The sequence below is a fragment of the Sinohyriopsis cumingii genome, chromosome 5 (assembly GCF_028554795.1).
Source record: "Sinohyriopsis cumingii isolate HCF-2022 chromosome 5, ASM2855479v2, whole genome shotgun sequence".
Classification (NCBI taxonomy): Eukaryota; Metazoa; Mollusca; class Bivalvia; order Unionida; family Unionidae; genus Sinohyriopsis; species Sinohyriopsis cumingii.
The window spans coordinates 130392728-130416802 of NC_142965.1; the positions used below are offsets into that span (position 1 = coordinate 130392728).

Here is a 24075-nt window from a genome sequence, read left to right on the forward strand (position 1 = left end):
ATAATGAAAATGTCACTTATGCCTAGTGTAGGCAGTACATTAATATTTAAATGCCAATTAAATAGTTTGTATTAAGTGAAATTTGTAATTTGATTCTATCTTTTAGTCCTCTGAAGTGTAATCATCATAAATGCAAAGTGTATTTAAATGTAAAATGTGTCAATCTACCGTAACAGCTATCTCTGCAAGTATTTATCTGAGAACGTAATTAAGTGCCATCCATGTTTTGATAAATGACTTGCAGAACTATTTGTTGCACTGAATTAAAAGCTGGCCACCTTTGTACTATCATGTCAGTCTTTTCAACCAAATAAAGGAGGTGGAATAAAAGAAAAATTAAAAGGCATTCAAATGCTACATACTTAAAATCTATCAGCCCCGGTCATATATCAGGTGAACTCACTTCAGTTGATCAATCAAACACTTATAAATGTTATTATGTATGTAACATAAACTACCTTAATTAACCGATTCATTCATAATTGTGACCAAAGAGAACATGGCAACCATGTGAAATGAATACTTAGTAAAATAAAGAGCTTGGTTTCACAAATATGGACCATTATGGGCAAGCGAGTTTCAGAGAATTTCTGAACTGGCACTTAGAGGTATCCTCAAGGATGACAAGAAATTTCACTATTAATTCCAATGAAATCACAACATCAATACTGTACTAACTGAACAATACAAAAATTGGGTTTCAATGTAGACGATTGTCTCACAAAATAATTGTCGCTAGTTTTTTAATAAAAGGAATATTGTTTGGTGGTGTATCAACAGTTAGTCTAGTTCCCTGCTACTTTGACTCTCGACTTGGCACTGTACTATTAAATAACACTCTCAGAACCAGACTAATCAACAAAACAAAAAGCAGTGACATCATACACAGATGTTTCCACGTACATGTGATGGTTGTTGAAATTAGTTGGAACGATCTTTTACATATTGTACATTTACAAAATAAATGTTATTTATACAGAATAATGAACAACTTCACTAGAAAAAGCATGTTATTACCAACTATTGTTGACGTGAGTGTAAAACAAGGATTCAGTCATTAAAAAGACCAGTTTACTACCACACCATGCAGTTTTCTTGATGCCTAAGCAGATTTTTTTATACAATTTTTGGAGGTCTCTCGGTAACTCCCGCCCTCACTTATAGTGCAGTCTATGTTAGTGGACCCTGATGTGCACAAGTTATTGAGGGAGAGGTGTATATAGCTCATAGATCATAAACAGCTGTCAGAGTATGTTCCTTTAGCCCAGCCAAGTTTTGTTATTTAATACAAGTGCAACCATTGGCATACTATCTGTACTTACCAAAATGAGAAGAAAACCACAAATTTGACACAGAGAAATTTTGGCACTGGTTTGACAGGTGTCAGCTCCTCTTTGGTTGCTTTGTAGAAGAGGACTAAACAGTACATGGCCCACTGAAATATAAAGACGAATATTTACCACACAACACATTCATTTAGTATGAAAATATATTTTAAACAATAATGTTGACCAGTTTATTTCACTCCCATCAATCCACTATTTTTCATGGAAGTACCAATTTTCATGGATTTCATGGTAACTACAAAAGCAAATCTAACCCTAACCCTAGCAACCCAATTAACAAAGATGTTCCAGTGGAAAAAGAATGAATTCCTTCAATCCACAAATTTAAGTACCCATGAAAATATCACTTTTGCCACACCATAACAGATATCCACAAAAATAAAAATAACTTACAGTGCTAGAAAGTTGTGTAATTTTTTTTAACCAAAAGACACGGGTTTCTTTTGCAATTTAATTTATTTAAATGACACATTCTATATGGCTTTCATCTTGAGAATGTTGATATGCAACAGACAATCCTGAGTGGACCACACCCAAAGTCATATCTCCTTAGATGGAACCTCATATATGTGGAGACAGTTATAGGATGGTCAAAGTCTTATCTTCCATAAGACAATGGAATTATCTGTAACAGTCAGGTAGTTTGATGTCACCACCATGGAGGTGGTTAGTACATGTGTCATTACTCTGTCTATCAGACATGTGACTGATGTTGAGTCCAAACAGGAGTGCCCTGAACTGGTAAACAGTGTCTTTGTAAGTGAATTGGAGGAACTTCCTGTAAGCTTTGTGAATGAAGATAAGCATCTTGTAAGTCAGAACTGATTGCAAAGTCTACCTCCTAAGGTGATACTCTACAGTTTCATATTTTGCATAGGGTTAGAATTTTAAAGAAAAAGAATTTCTCCGGGTTTCTTCACTGGTTATACTGGTTATTAAAAAAAGACCTTGTATATCTTAGGTATTGTTCAAAGAACTTTTAGTTCCCTTTATTTTGGTATGTGACTGATGGATGACAAATGGGTTATAGAGTATACAGCTTGGCCTTACTCTAGATGAGCACCTTTCAAAAACGTGCTAGCTCCACTTGGTCATTTTCACTTCCTGAACTTCAGAAGTATATTGTATAAAAAAGAGCCAATAACTTTTTTTCACATTTTATATCATTATATATTAATTCATTCATTGCACATTCAGAAGCTGGTATTTTCTATCTGGGAAAAATCCATTTTCCCAATTTTAATAGGTGCTAAAGATAGTGTACTTTCGAATAGTTCAACTAATTCAGGTGATTTTTTTAACACAAGGGAGCAGTCATTTAAGTTAGCAGTGATCTTAGATCATGTACAATTTCCATAAGTACAATATTCAAAGAAATGTCAGCCACATTACATCAAAGTAGCATAGAGGTATGCCAACATTATCTCCACTGTGCATGTTTCAAATGCAAACAACTTAACCTTACATACGTCACTCTCTCAAAAGTACATAATAACTGGTGAGCGCCCCCTAAACAGCAGTTAGAATACATCATGGTGTTTCCATCTCGAACAATGGAATGCAAATGAATTGAATAACGGTGCTTAAGTCTATAACAGGTCAGAGGGTGCCATTGGCCATTGGGAAAAGGAACAGTGTCCAATAAAACTCCAGTGAATTTACATTGTGAATGATTTCGACAGCCCTTTTCTGGAGAAGGTTGTTGATTTCTTGCTGCAAAGTGGTTTCTTTGAATGGGTCATTAGGTCTTTGATAGCTGATTGGGATCTGGACAATGGAAAGGGTGCAATGAAGGTGACACAGAGTCCCCCTGAAACCACCTGCCAGATACATTAATCATCATGGCAAATATATTCCCATTCAGCAGCAAAGAACAGAAGCCTCCTCCACTAGGATGTCTGACAAGGGAAGTGTGAAAAGTCTTTTTTTTTAATCAGGAAACTAGCATGCTGAGAAACACAGGTGAAAACCATCACCTTCTCTATGCATCTTGTTCACATTCATTCCTGAGAACTGTGATCTTCTCCAGTTATAGGGTTGGTAGGACTGTGCTGTGTCCTAAGTCCTTTCCTTTTGCAGATTTCCCTGGAAATCCCTCCACTGTTGCTGAGGCTGTTATTTTCAGGAAATTAATCTCTTTGTTGGTTTGTTTTGGATTTCCTCAAAATGGCCATTGATGAGAAGATTAGACAATAAAGGCAGCACACATAACTTGGTTTTTATGATGATTTTTATGCAAGATGGAGAGGGGGAACACTGCATCTCATTTCACCAGTTGCAAGTAAGTAGCAGCTGTGACAACATGGGCCAGGATGTGTTGGGAAGCTCTGTTCATGATGCAAGCTGTTATAGAAACAGGCTTCCATGCATGTCCTGTGGGATTCAAGTGGGACTGTGCTCAGCTTGTTTAATTAGAGCAATTTATGTCAAGTCCAGCACATAAGCCACTGCCACAACATTCCACTCCTGTTGCTTTGTGTGGTTGAAGGCCTTCCCAGTCCATGTGTAAAGAGTATGGTTCTGTCACCTTCCATGCTGCATTGTATTGGTCAACCACTGGGGTGTCAACAATGTGAAAAACTTGTTTGGGTCTTCTGAATCTAAAGTTTGAGGGAAGGCATCACTGTAAGAAGAAGAGTCAGTTGACACCAAGGTCCTGTAATTGTCAGTGTAGACAGCCCAAAAGGTTAGCAACTCTATCTGACTGTGGAAGCAATCTGAAAAACAGTTTCATCCTTTTTGATCAATAAATCGATACCAGAACTTCTGACCAGGCTATTGAAGGAGCTGGAGGAGGTGGACAATACTCTGATGGTAGCATGTGGAAGACCTCTTCAATTAAAGAATAGATGACAGAATGATGAGATCTAAAAAAGATGAAGGAACTATGTTTTGTCATTTATGTGTGATGGTGGTGATGCTGACATATCCTGCACTATCTGCAAAGGAGCTGGAGAACAATGTCTAGAGAAGCAGCTCACAGAACATCCTGACTGGGATACTGTTACTTATAAATGTAAGTAAATGCTCCCTTTGAGTGGTACAAGCTTCAGAATGAAGTGAACTGACATCCTTTTTGGACTTAGGCACTAAGCTGAGCATCATGTGCATTGAATAACAAGTGGCACTATGCAGGTTAGTCTGATCCATGTGGGAGCAGCAAAATGGACAAAGACCTTCATCTTTTGGTTTACAGTGCATGATCAACTGTGGTGATGACCTGTTGTGATAAGTCATTGGGCAGAGTCTGGTTGTGGCAGAACAGGGCCATCTTAGTTGGCATGACGGTGTCCAGTTAACTAAGCTGAGACAGGATATGGGTCATTTGATCCACATAACTGGTCTGTACATCTGAAGTGTGAGACAGTAACTGGTTATTTGTTTTCAACTTGATCTCACTCAATGGCGAGTGATAAAGGAGACTGGGGTGTTGAACCTAAGTAGTAAGCAGCCTACTGGTTTTGCCAAGAAAGATTTATCATGGAGTGGCAAGGGAGGAATTGGCGCTGCTGCTGGCCATGGTAGCATGGATTGCTTCATGGTTGATCAACCATGTGGAAATGTGTACATCTTGAGAAGCAAGTCAGTTAGTACCATGATGTCAGTGAGTATACTGATTACATCATTGTCCCTAAAGGCATGCTTCTGCCCCTTTTTTTGGTGCTGCCCAGTAATGCAGTCCATTGACTTTTGTTTTACGACGTGCAAAAGTCTGACATGTATTAAAAGATTGGCAAATGGAGCATGCTACACATGTAGCATGCTTGCCAGTCCTGTGTTTTCAATGTTTACAAGGCTTATGTTTGGTCTTGCCCATGGTCAAAAGCTTTAAGACAAAATAGAGCAGACAGGTATAGCCTGGGACATGTCCTGCTGTATTAACTCAAAGAGTATACGAGAAGAGCTACACACTGATAATTTACCTGTTAAAGAGTACATGTGGCAGAGTATTAGAGTGTCACTATTTGCACTTACGAAGTTACCTGTAGGAAAGGCAAACTGAATACCTATACAGGTAAAATCAGATAAGCATAGCTTATAGTAAATACAAAGTGGAAGCTGTGACTATGAATAGAAAACTTACCAGTATGTACCTTACCATGCCGAATCTCTACAGTAATATAATTTTTTATACCACACACAATACCAGCACATAAAAAAATAGCTACAGCAATATGAGGGGATGTAGCAGCAACCCATGCAGGTAGGTACCAAGGGTGCCTAAACGTGTGAGGATAACATAGTTATAATTCTAGTGAAAGATAGAGAAATTGTCATCCAAAGAAATGAAGCAAGAAAAGTTGGAAAATGAGATGGAGTATATTTTTCAAAGAGAACAATCCTCTGACTTGCTTTAAGGTATAAAACTTCCAGGATACTTGAATGTGTAATGAGAGGCCTCTATGTCTGTAGCGAGTGTGCTCCTCAGCACAAATGGAAGTAGTAACTTAAGTATTTATGGGAGTTGGCGCTCATCCCTGTATCAATGGAGATCACCATAACTGTCACATATTACTGGCAAGTAACTTGAAGCTTCTTAACTAAAAAGTATAGTCTGGCAGGGCTGGATTTGCAAAGTAGTTGTAGTTATCTTCAGATATTATGATCATGAAACATATTAAGAGAAATAATCTTGCTCCAGCTTGCAAATCATCTCAGATCTGATTTGTGACATACTGGGTGGTTAAATATCATTCCCAAATTACTATTTAAAAAAAGGAAAGCACCAGCACTACACCTAAAATACAATAAGGATGGGAACTAATTTTAACTTGGACATATAACCAGCATGCAAAAGGATTGAAACAAACTTCAGTATTATTACAGTTGTTGTTGTTGTAGGGTTTAACACCATTTTTCAGCACAAGATAAGCTGTACATGGCAGCCAGTATAAATGGTGGAGGAAGAACCCCGGAAAGAACCACCGACCCACGAGAAGCTACTGGCATGCTTTCTCACATGCCCACATTGGCTGAACCTGAGACTCGAACTCACACAGACAGAGGTGAGATGGCAGTGATCCGTAATGGTGAGTGCTTTAGACCACTCAGCCACTCAAGGCCCCAATATTATTACAGAATAATTATTTTAAGATCAACAACTTCCCAATATTGTAAAAATATTTATTATATTTTTTCTATGTTTGTCCCTACTGTGTACAAAGGAGTTAAATCAGTGTAAAAGTTGTTGAAATCTTAAAAAATCTGCAAATTACATTTTTAAATTATTTTATTTTTACTGGATATTTATCAGTAACATTCACAGAATTAATGAATCATGCATCATTATGTTAATAATGATATTTTGTTAAGATCCAAAGTAGCATGACTAAGATGTGCAAATCATTTATCAAAACAGACTATACTATATCTGGCCACTTGTGCAGATCATTTATCAAAACAGACTACTATATCTGGCCGCTTGTGCAGGTCATTTATCAAAACAGACTATATTATATCTGGCTGTATTTAGGCTGTCGTACATCACTTCATATCAATTTCGATGTAAAATTTATCAAAGAATCGATTGGAGAAGAAATCTGAGATGCTGTGTAAAATGTGCAATATTAACAAAATATCGTTGTGTGTACCTTTTTCCTTGATCTTTGTCTACTAGTAAAAATTCTTGAACACAAGATAACAACAGCTATAGCTCCAATTGAAAGTTCACACTGCGTCACTAACAAATAAAATATTAAAGGAATAAATGTGCTGTTGTTAGATTAACTACATCTTTACATTTTAGGCCATTTGTTATGATCACGTGACAATAAGGCATTGGCATTCGCCTAACTTTGTTTTGCGAAGTGCAACGCAGGGAGCATACAAAGCAGACTAGGCTGTTTGTGCAGGTCATTTGTTGAAACAGACCATACTATATCTAGCCATGTGATTGGGTTATACATCTTGAATAACATGTATGTGTTCTCTATTTTTCAAAGAATAAACATTAAAATTGTTCAGGTAGAATTTTTCCTTTTTTTAGTTTTCACTACATGATGGCAAAATGTGGAAACATAAAAATATAGTGTAAACTTCATTTCTATCATAAATACTAAACAATTTTCTATGTATCTATTTTGAAACATTACGAATCATCACCCGTAAAAGATGCTAATCTACCTCAGCTCATTAATGCTTTAAAGTGTACAAGTTATACATCTTGTGTAAACTCTTTTAAGTGTACAAGTTATGTATGTTGTATACTATTTCAAGTGTACAAAGTTATGCATGTTGTGTACGATTTCAAGTGTACAAGTTATGCATGTTGTGTACTATTTCAAGTGTACAAGTTATGCATGTTGTGTACTATTTCAAGTGTACAAGTTATGCATGTTGAGTACTATTTCAAGTGTACAAGTTATACATCTTGTGTGAACTCTTTTAAGTGTACAAGTTATGTATGTTGTGTACTATTTCAAGTGTACAAGTTATGCATGTTGCGTACTATTTCAAGTGTACAAGTTATGCATGTTGTGTACTATTTCAAGTGTACAAGTTATGTATGTTGTATACTATTTCAAGTGTAAATGTTATGTATGTTGTGTACAATTTCAAGTGTACAAGTTATGCATGTTGTGAACTATTTCAAGTGTACAAGTTATACATCTTGTGTAAACTCTTTTAAGTGTACAAGTTATGTATGTTGTATACTATTTCAAGTGTAAATGTTATGCATGTTGTGTACTGTTTCAAGTGTACAAGTTATGCATGTTGTGTACTATTTCAAGTGTAAAAGTTATGTATGTTGTATACTATTTCAAGTGTAAATGTTATGTATGTTGTGTATGATTTCAAGTGTACAAGTTATGTATGTTGTGTACTATTTCAAGTGTACAAGTTTTGTATGCTGTGTACTATTTCAAGTGTAAATGTTATGTATGTTGTGTATGATTTCAAGTGTACAAGTTATGTATGTTGTGTACGATTTCAAGTGTACAAGTTATGTATGCTGTGTACTATTTCAAGTGTACAAGTTATGCATGTTGTGTACTATTTCAAGTGTACAAGTTATACATCTTGTGTAAACTCTTTTAAGTGTACAAGTTATGTATGTTGTATACTATTTCAAGTGTAAATGTTATGCATGTTGTGTACTGTTTCAAGTGTACAAGTTATGCATGTTGTGTACTATTTCAAGTGTAAAAGTTATGTATGTTGTATACTATTTCAAGTGTAAATGTTATGTATGTTGTGTATGATTTCAAGTGTACAAGTTATGTATGTTGTGTACTATTTCAAGTGTACAAGTTTTGTATGTTGTGTACTATTTCAGGTTATGTATGTTGTGTACTATTTCAAGTGTACAAGTTATGTATGAAGTGTAAACTCTTTCAAATATACAAAGTATGTAAGCTTTTCATCTTCTGGAATACTTGTATTAAGTAAATTCCCACTGTAAGAAAAAATCTTGAAAAAAATCACCTGTTATATCTTACAGTGTGAAGAAAAATCTTAATGAATTTCTAAACATTTCAGTCTCACTCCTTCATTTCATTTCTCACAGAATAAATTTCTTAAGTTAAAATTTCTACTGGCGATATTTGGAACCAAAGGCATACTCCTTGCAAGAATTTTCATAAAACTTAAAGCTGCATGTTCAAGTAAATCTGTAGATAGAAGGTAATAAGAAATTCAGTCATGATTACTTGCATTTTCCTTAATATCATGACTGGCCATTTTCAATGTTATCATGAGTGTATACAATATCAATATTATCATGAGTTTTTACATTATCATGATTGTATACATTATCATGAGCTTCTACATTATCATGAGTGTATACATTATCCACATTATCTTGAGTTTATTCATTATCATGAGTGTATATATTATCATGAGTGTGTACATTATTAAGAGTATACATTATCATGAGTGTATATATTATCATAAGTTTATACATTATCATGAGTCTATGCATTATCATGAGTTTATACATTATCCACATTATCATGAGTTTATACATTATTCACATTATCATGAGTGTATACATTATCATGAGAGTATACATCATCATTAGTGTATACAATATGCACATTATTATGAGTGTATACATTATGCACAGTATCATGAGTGTATACATTATCATTAGTGTATACATTATCATCAGTTTATACATTATCATGAGTTTATACATTATCCACATTATCGTGAGTGTATACATTATCATGAGTGTATACATTATCCACATTATCATGAGTGTATACATTATCATGACTTTATACATTATTGTGAGCTTATACATTATCCACATTAGCACGAGTGTACACATTATCATGAGTTTATACATTATGATGAGTGTATACATTATGCACAATATCATGAGCTTATACAGCATCATGAGTGTATATATTAGCATGATTTTATATATTATCATGAGCTTATACATTATCATGAGCTTATACATTATCCACATTATCATGAGTTTATATATTATCATGTGTATACATTATCATGAGTGTATACATTTATCATGAGCATACATTATCCACATTATGAGTGTATAAATTATCAACATTATGACTTTTTACATTATCCACATTATCATTAGTGTATATATTATCATGAGTGTATACATTATCATGAGTTTATACATTATCCACATTATCATGAGTGTATATATTATCAAAATTGCCTCTATCATTCTATAAGTGTATACAGTATCATGAGTTTATACATTATCATGAGTGTATACATTATCCACATTATCATGAGTGTATACATTATCCACATAATCATGATTGCAAACATTATCAACATTTTCACCAGTGGGTGCATTTTCTACATTATGAGTGCAGAAATTTCCTACATTATCCTGATTGTGTACATTTTCCACATTATCATGACTGTATACATTTTCCACCTTATCATGAGTTTGTGCATTTTCCACAATATCACAAGTTGAAGTGTATGCATTTTCCACATTATGATGTACACATTTCCCACCATATCATGAGTTGGTACATTTTCTATATTATCATGAGGTGTTTCATGAATATAGAATGATGGAGGCAATTTTGAGTTTGATTGCACACTCAAGTTGAGGTGTTCCATGAATATAGAATAATGGAGGCAACTGAGTTGACTGCACACTTAAGCTGATGAGTTTCATGAGTACAGGGTTAAACCTAACTGAATTGACTCAAATCAAATAGAATATTTTTCCAGTCTCACAGCATTGTCCTCTGTAAGTATTACAGGTACCGGGGTATATGCAGCTATGTTGCAGAATTCTAGAAACAGATGTAATAATGAAAATGAACTTACAACTTGAGAAATGTTATTTACAATGACCAGGTATGACCATGCTGACCTGAAGTTGAAATCACCATCTCCATAATGGTCACTTCCACTCAACTCACAGATTCTGAAAATTAGAAAATATATTTTGGATATGGAGCTGGTGAAAATTGTTTGAAACAATTCAATATAATAATAAAAAGTTAACTTTGCGAGAAAAATAATCTATCAACAGATGAGGAATCTTAGTGATGGTCTTTAAGAGAAAAATGTATTAAAATTTTATGAAAGATTATGAGCTGTTACAGTGTGCTCAAAATACCTTGGTGTCAGACAAGTTTAACAGTGAATGAACAATTCTGAAGAAATTTTATAAAATGTTTAGTCTGTGATCTGGTAGAATTTCAAATATGGAAGGATTATCTAACCACTGCAACAAACCAATCATGTTTGTGGATTGATGCAAAGATGGTGATTACACCATTTTAAAAGTTGGCACTCAGTTAACAATGATTGACTATGTATGTATGTATGTATGTATGTATGTATGTATGTATTTATGTCTGTACAGTATGTATATATGTATGTATTGTTACATATACTGGATTTAATTTATATTTAATTTATTTGCTTGTAAGTTTTAAAAAAAATTACTTTCTTTACATGTCAATGTAATGTAATTTTGTTTACAATGAATTTGATATTTTCCAGAAAAATTCAGTTTGACCTGACTCTTTTTGTGGACCCCTAATAATAGAAACACTTGTTTCTATTTTTGATCTAGTTCCTGGCCTTGATTGAGGGTCAAGTAAACAACTTCTTTTTTTAAATTCATTTTGGTATGTAAATGGTGGTGGTGAAATTAAGGCTGTACTGTGCCATGTGCCATTAGACTTGTAGATATTTTCTAAATCTCTCTAGAATGTGATAGCGTGACCCTCATCCAGGAATCTGTTTTGTGTCTCAAGTTACTGTATAATCTTTGTTTAAAGAGATTTTTCAGTTTGGGCTTAAAACACTTGATGTCAAGGTGTTCATTTGTTTATGACCAGTTTGGGAATTACATTTTAATGTTTATTCAAATTATTTGGATTCTAAAGGATAATTCTTTTTCCTGGAACAATTTCAGTGCTCATACAGAATTCTTGGGCAAAAACATTTCATTAATTCAAACACCAGATTACACCGCCACAAAGGATACAGTATACATCGTTGCCTTCCATCCTGGATTTTTTGTCGGGACTCGAACTTGAATTCATTAGAACATTTGATTATTTGGACTTCTAAAATTTAATTCGTGGATTATTTTTGGATTTGATTCTTAAAACTGTAAGTTCTTATTTTTTCATTTTTACAGTATTTTTCCAGGGAAATAAATTATTTGTTAAATTTTTCAAAGCTTGCTATTTTCACTCTTTCTTTTGTTACTGTTAATTCAAGCCTAAACACATAGCATAAGAGTATGGTTGTATGTATCTAAGTATGTATCTATGATTGTATCATTACGTTTTTTAAAGAACATGTGTTTCTTTACTCTTGGTAATTAAATCTGGAGGTGTTTATGGAGAAAAGCACATTGCGGTATTTTGTTAGCTAAAAAGACAAAATGTAAGTTTCAAAAAATGAGAAAGAAATGCCATTTAATAATACACAATACATGTAATAACTTGCAAATACCATTAAATAATGTGCAGTACATGTGATATCATAAAAATGACAAATCTTTCAGCCATTTTAGGGAAGATAATGACTGTTCGGATGTGGAAGCAATCTCTCCCATCTGCTGGGCTGACCTAGTCACACTCTGTCCCTGACCGGTTTCATTACTTTTGTAACTCATCAAAGGGATCACCGCCATCTCACCTCTGTCAGCATGGGTTCAAGTCTTGGATTTGGCCAATGTGGGTATGTGAGAAAGCTTTCCAGTAGCGTCTCATGGTTCGGTGGTTCTTTCTGGGGGTTTCCTGGGTTCTTCCTGCACCATTTATATGTGCCACCATGTATAGCCTATTTTGTGCTGAAAGATGGCATTAAACCCTACAACAACAACAAGAAGATCTTGATCATATGAATGTACACATTCTAAGTCTGATCAAAGTCAGATCATAAATACATCCTATGTATAATACACACAATATCATCACATCTCTGTGATTCGTTTAAGATGAGATATATTCAGTAGTGAAAAAAATAGTTAAAATCACCGTGAAAGACAAGGTGGATTGTTGAAGTACTTACAGAGAAATTACTGTGGTAACTGGTCGTACAACTGTATACTGCAGAACACCATGTTTGCAATTCATAATAAACTTGCTGCAATAAAGAATAAAAACCTGACATGAATCACAACTGTTTGGCAAATGATAATAATGCCATGTATTCAAAACTTGAGGTAAAGAATATGAATTACAAAGACAGACCAGATTAAGAAGGTAGTGTGGTGCCTTTATATACATGTGGAATATTTAAACAATGGTTACTTGTCACTTATTACAATAACAATGGAATATCTGGGTTGCAACAGAAAACAGAACAATCATGCCTACTGGCATATTTACCATTACAATGGAAATTTTAGCTTCAGCCTACAACTACTGCAATTCCAAGTAACAAATGTTCATATCTCCTTCATATATTCTTCTTAATAAGACATCATCGTTCTTTTGGGTCGTCCTATTTGAAAGTTGACACCATGCAGGACCATAATGATGTCATGTTTTGGAGACTTATTCTCATCTTACAGTATCTGATATTGCCATAATGATCTAGTAAATAAAGAATCTTGCTAATATTACCATGTTTACAACTTACTGGGCTATAGAAGTATGCATTTACAACTTACTGGGCTATAGAAGTATGCATTTGCAACTTAATGGGCTATAGAAGTATGCATTTACAACTTACCTGGCTATAGAAGTATGCATTTACAACTTACTGGGCTATAGAAGTATGCATTTACAACTTACCTGGCTATAGAAGTATGCATTTACAACTTACCTGGCTATAGAAGTATGCATTTACAACTCACTGGGCTATAGAAGTATGCATTTACAACTTACTGGGCTATAGAAGTATGCATTTACAACTCACTGGGCTATAGAAGTATGCATTTACAACTTACTGGGCTATAGAAGTATGCATTTACAACTTACCTGGCTATAGAAGTATGCATTTACAACTTACCTGGCTATAGAAGTATGCATTTACAACTTATTGGGCTATAGAAGTATGCATTTACAACTTACTGGGCTACAGAAGTATGCATTTACAACTTACTGGGCTATAGAAGTATGCATTTACAACTTACTGGGATATAGAAGTATGCATTTACAACTTACTGGGCTACAGAAGTATGCATTTACAACTTACTGGGCTACAGAAGTATGCATTTACAACTTATTGGGCTATAGAAGTATGCATTTACAACTTACTGTGCTACAGAAGTATGCATTTACAACTTACTGGGCTATAGAAGTATGCATTTACAACTTATTGGGCTATAGAAGTATGCATTTACAACTTACCTGGCTATAGAAGTATGCATTTACAACTCACTGGGCTACAGAAGTATGCATTTACAACTCACTGGGCTATATTAGTATGCATTTACAACTTACTGGGATATAGAAGTATGCATTTACAACTTACTGGGCTATAGAAGTATGCATTTACAACTTACTGGGCTACAGAAGTATGCATTTACAACTTACTGGGCTATAGAAGTATGCATTTACAACTTACTGGGCTATAGAAGTATGCATTTACAACTTATTGGGATATAGAAGTATGCATTTACAACTCACTGGGCTATAGAAGTATGCATTTACAACTTACTGGGATATAGAAGTATGCATTTACAACTCACTGGGCTATAGAAGTATGCATTTACAACTTATTGGGATATAGAAGTATGCATTTACAACTCACTGGGCTATAGAAGTATGCATTTACAACTTACTGGGATATAGAAGTATGCATTTACAACTCACTGGGCTATAGAAGTATGCATTTACAACTTACTGGGATATAGAAGTATGCATTTACAACTCACTGGGCTATAGAAGTATGCATTTACAACTTACTGGGCTATAGAAGTATGCATTTACAACTTACTGGGATATAGAAGTATGCATTTACAACTAACTGGGCTATAGAAGTATGCATTAGAACTCACTGGGCTATAGAAGTATTATGTAATTTATGAGTTACTGGACAATATAAGTATTATGCAATTTAAAACTTACTGGGCTATAGAAGCATTATGCAATTTACAACTTACTGGGCGATAGAAGTATTATGCAATTTACAACTTACTGGGCTATAGAAGTATTATGCAATTTATAACTTACTGGGCTATAGACGTATTATGCAATTTATGACTTACTGAACAATTTAAGTATTATGCAATTTATGACTTACTGGGCTATAGACGTATTATGCAATTTATGACTTACTGGGCTATAGAAGTATTATGCAATTTACAACTTACTGGGCTATAGAAGTATTATGCAATTTATAACTTACCTGTACTGGGCTATAGAAGTATTATGCAATTTACAACTTACTGGACTATAGAAGAATTATGCAATTTACAACTTACTGGGCGATAGAAGTATTGTGGCAATTTATGACTTACTGGGCTATAGACGTATTATGCAATTTATGACTTACTGAACTACATAAGTATTACACAATTTACTACTTACTGACATAAAAGTATTATACTTACTGGGCTACAGAAGTATTATACGGTCTGCAGGTACTATTATAATTATCTACATATTCACAAGTTTATAGCTTTCATCATAAATACAGATAACTTTTAAGATAGGTTTTAACACAATAAACAGAAAGGAAAAAAGCAGGAGAGAAAATTAATGAATGAAAAAAGTTAAGAGTTATAGAAAGAGGACACGTCCTATTGTTGATTTTTTTTAAGTGTAGTATTATTTTGTTTAAACCTGATCAAAACAGCAATGCCACAAAAAATGGTCAAGGCAACATTTGCACAAATAATGGTCAAGGCAACAGTAACAAAAAATGGTCAAGGCAACAGTTACACAAAAAATGGTCATGGCAACAGTTACACAAAAAATGATCAAGGCAACAGTTACACAAAAAATGGTCATGGCAACAGTTACACAAAAAATGGTCAAGGCAACAGTTACACAAAAAATGGTCAAGGCAACAGCTTTACAAAAAAATATTTGGAAAATAAAATGTGGCTAAGCTTTATTGGATGGAAATTAACGTATTTTTCTCACACTAGTAGACTTTGTGAAAATAAAATGACTAAATCATTTCTTTGTAAGATAATCATTTCTTTTTCCCATTCATAATTTCTGAATGCAATGTAATTTGCAACACTGAGATTTGGGTAGCTTAAAACTGAACAGAATGAAAACTCGGACATAGAAAATCTTGATGACATGTAGCAACGGTATTTCATCGACCAAACCTATTTAAATCAACATCACAATAAGGTAAACAACGAAACTATCTTTATAATATCTACATTCATATTCCCTTGAATATTACTTTTTATGAGGAATATATCAAAGGATAGTGTGCAAATAATTTATTTGTATAAAAACAAGTTTCAAATGTTGGAAATTATGTGTAAATTAAAAAATATGTTAATTTCAAATATGAAGCAAAGACTTGTATTTCTGACTCATTCTATTCAGTTCTACAGAAGCAACTTCAACTCTTTTAATGGTAGTCTTTGTGGCAGATTTATATTCCTGGCTCATTCTACCTATTTATAAAGCAGGACTATAATTCTAAATGCACTGTCTTTGTGACAGATATGTTACTAGAACAAAATCAAAGAAAACAAATTTGGTCATTGTAGCATGAGTTGATTTGTATGTTTGTGACAGATATGTTACTAGAACAAAATCAAAGAAAACAAATTTGGTCATTGTAGCATGAGTTGATTTGTATGTTTGTGACAGATATGTTACTAGAACAAAATCAAAGAAAACAAATTTGGTCATTGTAGCATGAGTTGATTTGTATGTTTGTGACAGATATGTTACTAGAACAAAATCAAAGAAAACAAATTTGGTCATTGTAGCATGAGTTGATTTGTATGTTTGTGACAGATATGTTACTAGAACAAAATCAAAGAAAACAAACTTGATCATTGTAGCATGAGTTGATTTGTATGTTTGTGACAGATATGTTACTAGAACAAAATCAAAGAAAACAAATTTGGTCATTGTAGCATGAGTTGATTTGTATGTTTGTGACAGATATGTTACTAGAACAAAATCAAAGAAAACAAATTTGGTCATTGTAGCATGAGTTGATTTGTATGTTTGTGACAGATATGTTACTAGAACAAAATCAAAGAAAACAAATTTGGTCATTGTAGCATGAGTTGATTTGTATGTTTGTGACAAATATGTTACTAGAACAAAATCAAAGAAAACAAACTTGGTCATTGTAGCATGAGTTGATTTGTATGTTTGTGACTGATATGTTACTAGAACAAAATCAAAGAAAACAAATTTTGGTCATTGTAGCATGAGCTGATTTGTATGTAAATAAAGCTCTAGCTGACTAATTCATCCTTAAAATTTGGAGACAATCACTCATTTTTCTTATCATAAGATCACACTTATTCTAACTTTTTTCTTCATATAATTTCCTAACCTCTTGATATCAATACTGTACCTGCCCATTTTCCAGGGCGGCAGACAACAAAGGGGACAGATGAATTTCTTCTGTGGTTTTTCCTCCAGGTGTGTGGCAAAATCTGGGTATGCTGTGTTCAGGTAACTCAGTAGGTACGCCATGAAGTTGTAGATGACATACGCTTCATAACACTCTCTCAGGGTGTCTAGGTAAATTGCTGCGCTTGGGAAACGTAAAGCCAGCCACTGTTTGTAAAAAAAATACCACCTGCTTGTTCAAAATTTGAAAAGAATAAGGACTTTTTCCACTTTAACACAACGAAATGTAAAGATCCATTATGAAGCACTAAATGAATAATCCACACTTAATATGCTGGCAGATCGGAGTCTAATGTTCTTTGTTCTACTTATTACACCATCAAAAACACGTTTCTGTCATGCATTATGCAACAGCAAATCTGGGTTTGTGCACTTTACAGTTGGATTTGACTTATCAGTGTGGTTTTGGAACTTGGAAGTTAATACAGATTCAAATGATTACAAATTTCAATTTAAATAATTGTTACATTTTGTATTTAAAAATATGAAAAAGAATTCATTAGTACAAACTGTTCAATAAACTAACTAACAATACTTAAATAAAATGTAAATACCATCAAAAGTATGAAATCGAAATACAAAATTTTAATTTATCATTCTGAGTGAAGGTCACTTGCTAGTGATCTTCACCTAATGACATCATCCAGGCCTCCTGATTCAACACTGACAACGGAGATGTGGTCTTGTATATTTTTTGCAAAAGAAGTGGATGCTGGATGTATTATGGACACTGTGACCATTATAGCTCCTATTCTGTAACGTTGTCCAAGAAAAAATACAAATGACAGTCTCAAAATACACTGGTAATACTTACAGCGTTCATAGCATATATTGGCACCATCCATAGAATTCTGAAATTTCAGAAAGGGATTTATTTTTTACATGTTATGATGCAGATTACTGAAAATGTTTATTCGTTTCTTTAATACTGTAATCCCTTTTATCTTGCAAGTTTGTGGTATTAAAATAATGCATGCACACTACATGTAGATATAACTTTGTAGCATAAAATTTTACCCTTTCTTCAGACCCAGTCAGAAAGTAATAGAAAATTGTATATAAAAAAATGAATTATAAACATTCTCCTTGTGTATGTATTATTTATGCAATACCAAACAATTGATTTCCCAAACTTTACTTTGAGGATAATTCTGAACTTCTTGTTTCCTACTCAAATTTTAATTCTGTCATCAACATAGTTTGAGAGTGGACTGCTCCTGTGGCCTACTGGTTACAGCATCTGCCTCCGATACAGGAGATCATGAGTTTGAACCCAGACTGAGTCATACCAAAGACTTATAAAAATGGTACTAACAGATGCCTCAGTCAGCATTAAGAGGTTAGTGTTAGGACTGGTCAGCCTGGTGTCAGGATAATGTGACTGGATGGGACATCATGCTACATGTCTGCGGCATGATGCCCCAGTGCTAGACATCACTATAAACTGCCACATTGCAGACATTGTAGTGATATGACTGAAAAATTGTTGCATTGAAGGCGGATGATGTAACCACTTTGGCCACAGAAGCAGTTGACCAATGCAATAATTAAGGCAGTTACCTTGCAGAAAGAAAAGTTGCTGGGTCTAACAATCTCGATCTATAACTCCGCTATGTGATGACACACAAAATGATGACAATCACACTTTGCCAGGGTACAATTAAAATCAAGCTGTATACAAAGTTTGGTTGAAATCCAAAAGTAACTATTTAAGAGAGACAGTGTGTGGAAATGGAAATTAAACTGGTGCATCTGACAACATAGGTTGTCCCATCCAGTACTGAAAATGATATTGGTCATTTCAATATTTGTAAGGTTAGTATAATATGACAAATATACAGAATCAGTACAACTTTTGTGTTTCATAAATTTAAGAAATTAAATTATTATCAATAAATCAATTTTATTTTTCCACAACCATCTGAAAATCACAAACTTGTAGGTGCTAAAAAAAACTAGTCTATTCACACAGCCCCTGTACAACTGGAAAAGACTATTCACACAGCCCCTGTACAACTGGAAAAGACTATTCACACAGCCACAGTATACCTCACTTCAAAAGACCGTTTGCACAACCACTGTATGTAAAATTTATCTATGATTTACAAAAAGTTATTCATGTAGTTATTGCATGCCTGATCTGAGAAATATAATCTGATTACCTTTAATTCCATGTACAAGTCACTGTTGTTAAAACCTGTACAATATTTGCTATATTCCTTCACCTCTGACAGAAACAGAAATTTTCAAATGCTGAATGAATCTCGTTGGTGAGAAAGCAAACTTTTTGTTCACTTAAAACAAACAAAGTTTCTTTTTATGCCAGTCAAATGAGTTGGCTAACTAAAGTGTATTAAGAGTCTGAAAGAAGCAGCCTGCCAGATTTTTAAATGTCAGCTGTTTACCATTTATGTTCTGCAGTGGGTTTTTTTGTACATTCGCACAGTAAATCTGTGTAACATAATTCTTTCATAACTCAAGGTAACAAAGCAAACACTTAAAATTAACAGTCAATGTAAGTAACACAAGTCTTTCTTAATTTATGATAACAAAGCTTAAACTGAAACTAAAAGTGCATGGAGTGGGATTCAATCGTGGGTCTTTTGTATGACATGTCAACATTTGTCCACTCAACTACAGTAATGTTGAATGCTGACATTTCTTTGCTTATACTATGGCAGTCTATTGAAAATAACATTCTGGACTTTTAAAGTACAATTTTAAATATATGTACATTTTTTCTCAAGGGGAAAACCACTAATTGACGGGCTAGCTTCTAATTGTTTGCACACATATCATAATTATTATTTAAATCTAAACTGTGAAAAGTATTCCAAAATTTGGTACACAGACCACATACAAAATTGATACTATGGAACAGTTTACATGTATACAGTGTTTGAAGTCCAATAAATAGAATACCAAGCCTTTAATGATCCTGAACTCATCCCTAATGCACTGACCTGTTGCAATGCAAACTGTCTTTCTGTTGAGGACACATGGCAGCCATGTAAATAGTCTTTCCAAAAGTTGGTACATGGCAGCTGTGCTAACAGACACTTCTGTATTAAAAATATGTCTAGAAGTACAATAAATTTATGCAAGATGTCAGGCAATCTTTTGAGTTCAAGGTTTAAGTCTGGAACACACAAATTTCTAACCATGAGGCCGGGTATATAGTAATCTGTCAGTTAATTTGTTGTCAACCTAACAATGAATCAAGTTGTGGTTAGTGACACACGCTGATGTATGCTTACATGTGCAAGTTTTGCTCATCAATATTTCAATATTGAGCAATATGTCAATCATGTATAACAGATTACAGACAACCTGACAAGTATAAAACAGTTCTTGATATATTTGGAAATAAAATAATTTTGGTACCATGTTGAAGCATACAATAATGGATTCGAAGGAAAATATGCCATGGAAAATAAATATAAATACGTTTGAAAGTTCAACAGTGCTTGGATAGACAAATTCAAATGTGAAATGTAGTGAAATTTACAAGAAAATTAAGAAAGTGAAGTAACTATTATTCATGATAATTAATTTATTTAGTTTGGACATGATATGCAACGCTTAAATTTATGATAAAATTGTCATTACGCTAATCTCCCTGAATTGGACCCAATCATCAATCTTCAGGATTGTGAATACTGATTTCCCTGATTTAATCCCAGAAAATCTAGCATGTATGTCACACTGACATAAATATTAAGTTAGGTGCCTTGTATTGTAGGACCAGACACTGGAAATCGTTATGCCGCGTTTGCTTGCATTTGATACCAAAATTTAAGAAATACCTGATGATATATCTCTGCAAATGAGGTTGTGTATAGTGAATCAGATGTTGTATAATTTCCCACAGTGATATGGGTACGGCCAACAACGTAAAAATTCCGCCAATGAAGAAGGCTTTCACGTGTCTTGGTGGCTCCTTTCTAGTCAGCTCAATAACACACAGTGGCAGTGCAATACATAAAGCGATGAAGTAGAGGATCATGGACAAAGGTCGTATCCAGTTTTTCCAGTGAGCTAACAAATTCATTCTTAGGTTATCCGAGTTCAATTCTTTACACTTAAGTAACGGGTGAAATGAATTGTTACTTCCTTAATTGAATGATAATTATGGAGATGGTTCTCTCGATTTTTTATACGTAGCGTAACATTCTGGCAGTCACCATTTTCATGTCATGTGATTGTGAAATTACTGGGTCGTTTCAGCCTTTCTTTGGTAGCGCTCTACAGTTTCGTATTTTGCATTAGGATTTTAAAGAAAAAGAATTTCCGCGGCTTTCCTCACTGGTTATACTGGCTATTTAAAAAAACACTTTGTATATCTTAGGTATAATTCAAAGAACCTTTAATTCCCTTTATTTTGGTGTATGATTGATGGGTGTACTATGGGTTATAGAGTATACAGCTTGGTCTTACTTCAGATGTGCATCTTTCAAATAATGCTAGCTCTACATGGTCATTTTCACTTCCTAAACTTCAGAGGTAAATTGTATAAAAAAAAGAGCCGATAGCTTTTTTTTTACATTTATATATTTGGTAATTCATTCATTGCACTTTCAGAAGCTGGTATTGTCTAGTCTGGCAAAATTCATTTTCCCTATTTTAATAGCTGCTATGTATAGTGTACTTTAGCAGCAGGGAGGGCGAATCCTACAAGTTTTCAGGCAAAAAGAGGGCGAATCTTAAGGTTCCAAATGCCGAAATAAGCCCTTTATAAAATCGCGAATCCTAAAGTTCCAAATGCCGAAATAAAACCGCGAGTAAACGCAATTGTCGCCGTCGTTGCTGCCCTTTGTTGTCCTTGCCCTCCCTGCTGCTTGCTGCGTCCCTTTTCGAAAACTAGGGTCTTTATCGACGTGCGAAAAATTATCTAAAAATCGTATCTAACCCGACCCGATACCGTGTTCGAGGATCATGCAAATTTATTGTTATAAATCCGAGTGGTGTTGACTGAGCCTGACTAAATAAATTTCTAAACTTGTTTATATCCATATCGCCACTGCACCAAGTCTGATGAATATTTTGTAACGTGTGTGTATCAACTCCGTTAAACACAGCAAGAATATTACAATTATCCCTGATCACTTTAGGAATTTGTGTATATCGCTGGGTTACATAAATCACATCAGTGTTTTTGTGTCTTCCTCTGGAAAATATCCTGGCAGGATTTGATTGTTTATCCAACATCACATCGTCATACACGACTAAATTGTTAATAAATCTATCAATATCATTAATACTTGGTGCTTCATCAATGTCAGTGATAAATTCAACAATATTGTCTCCGTTATCATTTAACGATCTTGCGTTTTCGTTAAAATCTTTTAACACTTCGTAACACCGCTGTCATCTACAGACGGAGCTACCAAATACAACTTATCCCACTTGAGCCATCTCATTATTAAATTAAGTAACAATTGTGTCTTACCACTCCCAGATGGTCCAATTATGATCATACGAACAGAATTTGGTAGCGCTGCGTGATGTTTAACTGGTTCTTGTTTTCGTGTTGCAGAAAAATCAATTGCATTCATGATATATATAAAAAGAATATGGATTTATATTGTGTGAAATGTACAGCACGTACCCCAACAAGTGATCTAACAACTGTTACAACAAAAAAAAAAAAACAGATCTGCGGTTTCGGGCAAGTGTGAACAATGCGGTACAAAAAAGTTCAAATTTATCTCTCAGGTGGTAAGTCAGTGCCAAAACCAAAGTCAGCGCCAAAACCAAAGTCAACGCCAAAACCAAAGTCAAGTAAAAAAAAACAAAAAAAACGAGGACATGATATTGCCGCCAAGTTAGGAAAACTTCCAGGAGCTCCGTGGGCTAAATACCCAGGAGAAAAACACCTACCAGGATATAATTATTGTGGTCCTGGAACCCGACTTGATATCAGACTTGACGACCAGGATCAACCAAAACCTGGAGAAGAACCAATAAATGCTATAGATAAAGCATGTCATGTCCATGATGTAGCTTATAAAAGTAAAAATCTACAAGATAGGCATCTCGCGGATGTGAAATTAATTCACGCGCTAAATTCCATCACTGATAAATCTCTCAAAGAATGGTTAGACAGTTGGTTAATAAAGTCCGCGATGAAATCTAAGCTTGTATTAGGCGCTGGTAATTAATTATAATGGAGTCGATTTATTATTCCCCAAGAGGATACTGGAGGGGTAGCGCAGCGATTAGTAAACTCGCTGAAGCAGCAAAAGTCGCACATGATACTCCTAAAAATTAATTATCCAAACAGGCAATGTGGCAAATTTATCTACCGCGTCCTAAGAAAATTAATTTTGCACATTTCAATTTTTAGTGTTCCTAATGAAGTTCATCAAGCTGATATATTATTTCTACCACATGATACCGTTAAAATCCGAAAACGTCAAAATTACATACAAGTACGCGTTAACTGTAGTTGATGTTGCAAGTAGATACAAAGATGCAGAACCGTTAACGACTGAAACAGCATCTGAGGTTGCTTCTGCTTTTGAACGAATTTATCGACGAGGTGGTCTACGATGGCCAAATCTATTACAAGTTGATCCTGGCAAAGAATTTCAGGGTGCAGTATCATCGCTGATGAAGCAACATAATGTCACCATCAGACGAGACCATACTGAGATTCACCGTGATCAGGCAATTGTTGAGCGATTTAATCGAACACTTGCTGAGCGGTTATTTGGATATCAGTATGCGAAGGAATTCATTCAGGACAA

General features: G+C 34.3%; 1 protein-coding gene across 1 annotated transcript in view; it reads right to left on the minus strand.

Moving 5' to 3' along the window:
• The window catches only part of LOC149800244 (transmembrane protein 184C-like), a 38240-nt gene extending 16726 nt beyond the window's left edge, over positions 1-21514 (minus strand). The window contains exons 1-6 of the mRNA XM_089959820.1: positions 21133-21514; positions 18141-18177; positions 17268-17473; positions 12825-12899; positions 10614-10713; positions 1323-1435 (exon numbers count right to left, since the gene is read on the minus strand). Coding sequence (XP_089815946.1) covers positions 1323-1435; positions 10614-10713; positions 12825-12899; positions 17268-17473; positions 18141-18177; positions 21133-21377 — 776 coding nt within the window. The 5' untranslated portion in view covers positions 21378-21514. The remainder of the gene's footprint in view (positions 1-1322; positions 1436-10613; positions 10714-12824; positions 12900-17267; positions 17474-18140; positions 18178-21132) is intronic.
• Positions 21515-24075: the final 2561 nt, after the last annotated feature.